A 6,852-nucleotide genomic window follows, 5' to 3' on the forward strand; every position below is an offset into this window, starting at 1 on the left:
ACCAGCATATGCCTCACAAACCTACAATGAGTCCTGCACATCCAACGTCATTATCATCCAAGACCATGTCTTCCCAGCAACCCCTTAATCTGTTTGAACATAACTCACTGGAAGTAGGTATATCCTATTTAGGTATATCCTATTGCTGTATCTTGCACCAGATCAGAGTTGATTGAATAACTGATTGATTGATTGAATGATAGATTTGACAGAATAAAGCTCTGCGCATTCTATATACAGGCACACTCCCAGTCCATCAAGAGGCCATTACCCACAATCCATCTGTTGAAATGGGGAGCCTCAAGCGTTTTTAAAGTCTTTGATGATAATCTCTTTGTCTGTTTCCACTGTTCCAAACAGTGGGTAGACTTTTTCAGTAAAGTTGTTATTGAAGGTGTAGATGTGGCACCTTCTCTCAACATCATAGAAGGAGAGCTGCCCCTCCTCTATATCCAGGTACACCCCCACCCTGGAGGGAATTGACTGTGAGAGTTTACAGACTGGTGTGGTTACGGCCATGAGCACCCCAAGCTGCAGACATAAAGTCCAGTAGCCTGTGTGTGTGTTCAGCTCCATGAAGCCCCTGCGTTCTGCAGACTCTTTCACCACTCCAATCCTCCATTCTGTCTTACCCTGAACCCCCACCTCCCAGTAATGTCTCCCAGAGGTGAAGCCCTCTGTGCCCTGCACACACCACCATCCATCATACTTATGAGGTGACCTGTGGTATCCTTCTCTGGGGTTGTGTACACTCTCTATGATGCTGTCCATTTTCACAGTTTTTCCATCTGCAGACACTTTAAGATCTGGATTTGCAGTGTTTGGATCCAGTCTGATGTCAGCTGCAAGAAAAACAGAATGTACAGTGAGGAATGACTATGTCATCATTGAACATGAAATGACATGAGTCATAGTGCATGGGTTCAGCTGATCGGTGGGGCATCTTTAAAAACAACCTCAATCATGGAAAACACCTTCCTCTGTTCCGAGACAGCAATATATCAAACCTACAAACTTTAAATGTTGATTTGATTACTGATACACTTTATTCATTGATAAATGACCACACACCTGCTGCTTTCTGAATCCAATTCCAGACTATAAGAAAAGAGAGAACTTATTTTAGTTGGAAGTCATGTTTACTGTGAAGAATTGTAATGGTAAGTAGAGTAGAATATAGGAATTATACATGGGTGTAACTTTAGGGAAGAGTTAACTTCATCAAGACACTAAATCCAAGGAAAGAGAGAATACAGCTTAAAATCAGGGCCTGTAGAACAGAAACACTGGAACACACAGCATGCTACTGGAGCAAAGAGAGTCTGACAGACCTGATCTGGGGATGTGCTGGAAAGCAGCTGTAGAGTAAAACAAAGGAGGTGAATTCAGTAAAACCTTTTGGGAAACACCTTTGAAATAGCTAAGGACTAGCTTTATAAATTAGTAACAAATATTCAATGAAGTTTTGTTGTATAGGACAGAACATAGGCCAGAAACTCACCTCCATTCTTAAACCTCTGTTTGCTCCTGAGCCAGAGCTGAGGTACAGAACCCTGTAAAACAGAAAGCTCATTCTCTCACCCACACATCACTCTGACCTCAGCTACATGATGCCATTCATAATGTAGGAAGCACACCGTCATAATTAAGTTGTATGAACACCATGTAACAAGTATGCAATGCACAGTAAGTTTGTGAAGACAGTCTGAGCTTTAAATAACAGCATACTATCTTGTTGATCCTAACCTGCACTCCATCCTACAGTATATCTCAATTCTTGTGCCAATCTCAACAATCTAGCAATTAATTAGGATGGTACTTAAAATGTAACAAAGTGTTTGGTGGAGATATACAGGACTCACTTCTGTAGCTACTTTAATGTAAAGTATGGACATGTATGTTAAAAGTTTTTGCCAGCTGGACCATTACAGGACAGGAAAAGATGAAGTGGTTTTGCAGTAATCTTCACTAAAATGCAGTCTAGCTCAGAATGCAGATAGTGCAGTTAAGTCTGACCTGCTGGGACTGATCCTGGATCAGGCTCCACATGATGAACTCCAGGACTGGGAGCATGTTGGACAGCCGGCCTTTCTTCCACTGTTTCTCTAGCTCCTGCAGAACTGCACTCACATCCTCTCCTGGACACACAGAGCCCTGTGGAGCAGAGACAGGTTTACTGATAACAGTGAGATGGGGATCAGCCTGATTATGCACAGGTTCAAGTGCTTAATGAGTGTTTTATTTCAGTGCTGCCTGCCTTCCTCTGACCTTTGGCAGTGACTGGAGACTCCAGGCCCACTGATCCAGGATCAGCTGGGCTTCCTTCAGCTTCTGCTCCTGGGCTGGACTGCAGTTGTCTGGGGCTTCATGCTGAAGATCTGGCCTCCTGTAATCTAATGAGGTTTGGCTGGAGCATTCCCCCTCAGATATCTGTTATAGCACAAGCCTGTCAGGCACTAGAAAACTCACACTCTACCTGTATTTCATTTGTCAAAATAATCTCATACCATTCTTCTAATGCAACATCCTTGGCACTATTTGCATTGGTACAGTATGTCCCAAAGGAACCCCCCCCCACCACACACACACACACACACACACACACACACACACATTTAGTATTGTGTACACTGCTGGCATCACTATGTGTGTCAGTGTGAAGTGTACCTGTGTACTGGATATACATGTGCTGGATATACATGTGTTGGACATACCTGGTCTGTTTGAGTGCCGAGCATACCTGTATGAGGAATACCTGTGCTATATGTACCTGCTCTGTTTGTATCAGTTTTAGTGTACCTATATATAGAATACCTGAACTGTATGTACCTGCTGCCTCTGTGGGAGGTTCCTCAGTTCCTCAGCCCACTGCAGTATGAAATGTTGACACTCCTGTAGACTGCAGCTGTCCTCAGTCACACTTAACAGAACTGCACGGCTCTTGTGCTGTGAGGTGTGGAACAGAAAGGCTATTAGCCTCTGTAGACCAGTGTTAAAATACAAATATATACACCATGTACAAGGAAAACATTAGTGGTAAGGAGGATTAGATAGATTAGTGGTAAGGAGCAGCAGTGTGGTGTGGTGGGAAGGAGCAGCAGTGTGATGTAGTGGTAAGAAGAAGCAGTGTTGTGCAGTGGTAAGGAGCAGGACTTGTAACTACATGGTTGCAGGATTGATTTCTCTTGATGTCTCTTGCTATTTGGCAAATATTCTGTATTTATTTTCCTTTGTCCAGTTCTCAGTTTTTCTCTACAGCTTTTCTTTCTCTCACTCTGGCCCATGTCCCAGACTGATGTTTTCTCTCATTACAGGTGGGATAAAGGTGCTTTTTCTCCTACCTGGGAGACTCGGTCCAGTTGGAGGGCCAGGTCTCTGATGATGCATTTGGACTCATCCAGAGACTGAGGTTCTTCCACAGCACTTCTGAAGGCTGACTGGAGTTTCTGTGGAGAAACAGCCAAGATACAGACAACCTTGTGTAACTGTTTATTTACTCCTCACAGAGAGGGCCAATGGGGATGTTTACATTTCACTGTGTTACAAAGACACTCCTTCGCATTTTGATATGACAATTTGTGAGGATCACTAAAAACTGAAAATTGTTGAAATTGATGCTGTTTACATTTTGGAAGTTGCTTTTATAAGTTGCTCTGGAAGCAAGTCTGAAAAATGAAGGAAATGTAAATGTTCCTGAACTTCCTCAAATTGGGAGAATGTGCTATTTCATGCACCTTCAGACAGTCTGTAGATAATCTGTAAGTAGAAACGTTACAGACTGTATTGTTATTGAAGTATTGTGTAAATTTGTGATCTTCTCATGCTGGTTCTGACAGTCTTTTACTATAACACAGACCAATGTGCAATCTACAGATATCAGCATCCACTGATAAAAAGATCAGACTGAATGTTAGTTCAACTTGAAGACACATTGCATGCAAACTAGTATTTATCTGTATTAATCTGTATTACCTGTGGTAATATCTTCATCACCGTCTTCTTAGCAAAATGTTTAATCTGCAAGGAGAAGTGTTTGATTACTTTCACTCAGTAATTCCTTTTTGAATTTATTCTCCATATTTTTCACACTCTATTATACTTTATTACACTCTACATAAATAATATAAAATAAAATAAGTAAATATTAAGATCTCATTAAAATGTTTAGCGTATATCGTCAGGGTTTCAGAGACTGCTTCCTGCAACAAGCAGCAGGCGTCCTTGTAACAGCCTGTCTGGTCCTGTTGATTGCTGCTTCCCCAAACTTCCACTAGAGGTCCTGTCTTCCTGTTTGTGCCTTGTCTAATAAAGTTAATCATGTTCACCTGTGTGTAGTTAGTCTCTTCATGTGTTTGGTGTCCTGTTTAAGTCCTGTGTGCTCCTTGCTTCCCTGCTCAGTCTTGAGCTTCCCTGCCTCATGTATGTTCCTGTACACAAAGCTTGGTGTTTTTTTGAGTCTCAAGTAAAATTACTTTGTTCCTCTATCATCCATCTATATGTTATTGTGTTGTCTCTATCCCACCTGTTACAGTCAGGTTCATGACATTGAAATCTTGTTGTGCAGTACAAGAACATTGACAACAATGAGACTTCCGTATTGTTTACCATTGAAGCTGAACTTCAAACAACACAACAGAAGAGGAGGAGCGTACCAGTAAAATCTCTTTTTCAACCAATCAGACATCAGATTTCACTGTTTATTTCTTTCAAGGCAGAAACATTGCCCCACACCCATAACTGGTTTGACAACATATTGCAGTTACTTTCTGTTCCTTTAAAACTTAGACAAGCATGATAATATGCAGGTACATAGGAAAGTTTCAATTTGCTTGGGTTGACATTCTCATGCAAACAGACTGCGTAACTAATAATATCTGACTATAATGACTGCAGCACAAAAGGACACTTTCTTGCTCCCGTCACATCAAGCTTTTTACCTGATTTAGGCTCAAGTTTGGTTTTATCAAGGGTTGTGAGCTAGCAGCTTGTGCACCTTTTTTCTGATAACTTCCAAAGCTGCCGCAGCTGTAACAATGTCCAGTGCTTCCATTTTCTGCAACAACATGAAAGCACTTTCAGACCCAGGCAGGGTAAAGCATTCAGATCTCTTTTACAATCCTCTGGAAAGCTTTTCTCTGAACATTTTATTCGTATCTATTTTCAAAGCATTAAAACTTTTAAGGTAAAAACACTTTGAAATCCTGGAACTTTGCATGTCTAATAACAGAAAACTTTGATGTGTTAAGTAATGGCCAGTGCAACAAATTACCTGCTGTTAATGTTGTCATGGTGTCCAAATATCCACAATTCAAAACAATCTTGAAAAACACACAAAAGACTCAGGGTGTACAGGTTGGCTGCCCAGTCCCACCAGAGAGCAGAGACTGAAAATGTGGTAACTGCCTGTACTTCCTGTTCTCTTCAGTCTAACGCAAACAACTCCTCCCACTTGACTTTTAGTCATGTTTTAATCATGGTTAAACATCTGATGTGATAAATGAAACTAACCATTTCAGTTTCCAAAAAAAAGATGCTTTAACAGCACTCACCATTACCGAACTGATTTAGGATACACCTGAAAACAGCTGAGGGCTAGCTTTATAAATTAGTCAATGAATGACAAACTGACTTTTGTTTCCGGGAACAGAACATAGGCCAAAGACTCACCTCCATTCTTAAACCTCTGTTTTCTTCTAAGCCAGAGCTTACGTACTGAACCCTGTAAAACAGAAAGCTTGTTCACTCACCCACACCACACTCTGACCTTAGCAACATGATCCTATTCATAATGTGGGAAACACACCCTCATAATTAAGCTGCAGGAACACCATGTAACAAGTATGCAATATACAACAAGTTTATGAAGACAGTTTGAGCTTTAAATAACAGCATGACATCTTGTCAATCCTAACATTCATTCAGTTCTACAGTATCTATCTCAATTATTGTGCCAATCTCAACAGTAAACCTCTAGCAATTAATTAGGATGGTACTTGTAATGTAACAAAGTATTTGGTGGAGATATACAGGACTCACCTCTGTAACTACTTTAATTTAAAGTATGGACATGTATGTCACAATTTTGTGCTAGCTGGACCATTACAGGACAGGAAAAGATGAAGTGGTTTTGCATTAATCTTCACTAAAATGCAGTCTAGCTCAGAATGCAGATAGTGCAGTTAGGTCTGACCTGCTGGGCCTGATCCTGGATCAGGCTCCACATGATGAACTCCAGGACTGGGAGCATGTTGGGCAGCTGGCGTTTCTTCCACTGTTTCTCTAGCTCCTGCAGAACTGCACTCACATCCTCTTCTGGACACACAGAGCCCTGTGGAGCAGAGACAGGTTTACTGATAACAGTGAGATGGGGGATCAGCCCGATTATGCACAGGTTCAAGTGCATCATGAGTGTTTTATTTCAGTGCTGTTTGCCTTCCTCTGACCTTTGGCAATGATGGGAGGCTCCAGGCCAACCGATCCAGGATCAGCTGGCCTTCCTGGGGCCTGGGGTCTGGGGCCTGCTGCTGAAGATCTGGCCTCCAGTAATCTAATGAGGTTTGGCTGGAGCATACCTCCTCAGGCATCTGTTACAGCATTGACATTGACAACAATGAGTCTTCAGTATTGTTAACCATTGAAGTTGAACTTTACAAAGCAGAGGAGGAGCGTACCAGAAAAACCTCTTTTTCAACCAATCAGACTTCAGGTTTCACTGTTTCTCTTTCAAAACAGGAACATTGCCCCACACCCAAAGCTGGTTTGACAACATATTGCAGTTACTTTCTGTTCCTTTAAAATCTGGCAAAGTGTAATAATATGCAGGTACATAGGAAAGTTTCAATCTGTCTGGGT

General features: G+C 41.6%; 1 protein-coding gene across 1 annotated transcript; it reads right to left on the minus strand.

The window, feature by feature from the left end:
• Positions 1 to 291: 291 nt before the first annotated feature.
• On the minus strand, positions 292 to 6,584 carry LOC118789202 (E3 ubiquitin-protein ligase TRIM39-like). Its single transcript, XM_036545548.1, has 10 exons — positions 6,444 to 6,584; positions 6,191 to 6,328; positions 3,342 to 3,446; positions 2,830 to 2,946; positions 2,269 to 2,430; positions 2,017 to 2,154; positions 1,502 to 1,553; positions 1,332 to 1,358; positions 1,072 to 1,098; positions 292 to 842 (listed from the first exon to the last, which is right to left on the minus strand). Exons 1-10 carry the CDS (start codon positions 6,582 to 6,584, stop codon positions 301 to 303), a joined length of 1,449 nt encoding a protein of 482 aa, XP_036401441.1. The 3' UTR covers positions 292 to 300.
• Positions 6,585 to 6,852: the final 268 nt, after the last annotated feature.

This window comes from Megalops cyprinoides, chromosome 14 (assembly GCF_013368585.1).
Source record: "Megalops cyprinoides isolate fMegCyp1 chromosome 14, fMegCyp1.pri, whole genome shotgun sequence".
Taxonomy (NCBI): Eukaryota; Metazoa; Chordata; class Actinopteri; order Elopiformes; family Megalopidae; genus Megalops; species Megalops cyprinoides.

Bases quoted from the DNA above. Each gene is read 5' to 3' on its own strand.
- LOC118789202 (XM_036545548.1), bottom strand. From the start codon at position 6,584: ATGCCTGAGGAGGTATGCTCCAGCCAAACCTCATTAGATTACTGGAGG. The intron at 6,329-6,443 runs GTCAGAGGAAGG...TCTGCTCCACAG, and splicing joins GCCTCCCATCATTGCCAAAG to GGCTCTGTGTGTCCAGAAGA. The intron at 2,155-2,268 runs GTCAGAGGAAGG...TCTGCTCCACAG, and splicing joins GTCTCCAGTCACTGCCAAAG to GGCTCTGTGTGTCCAGGAGA.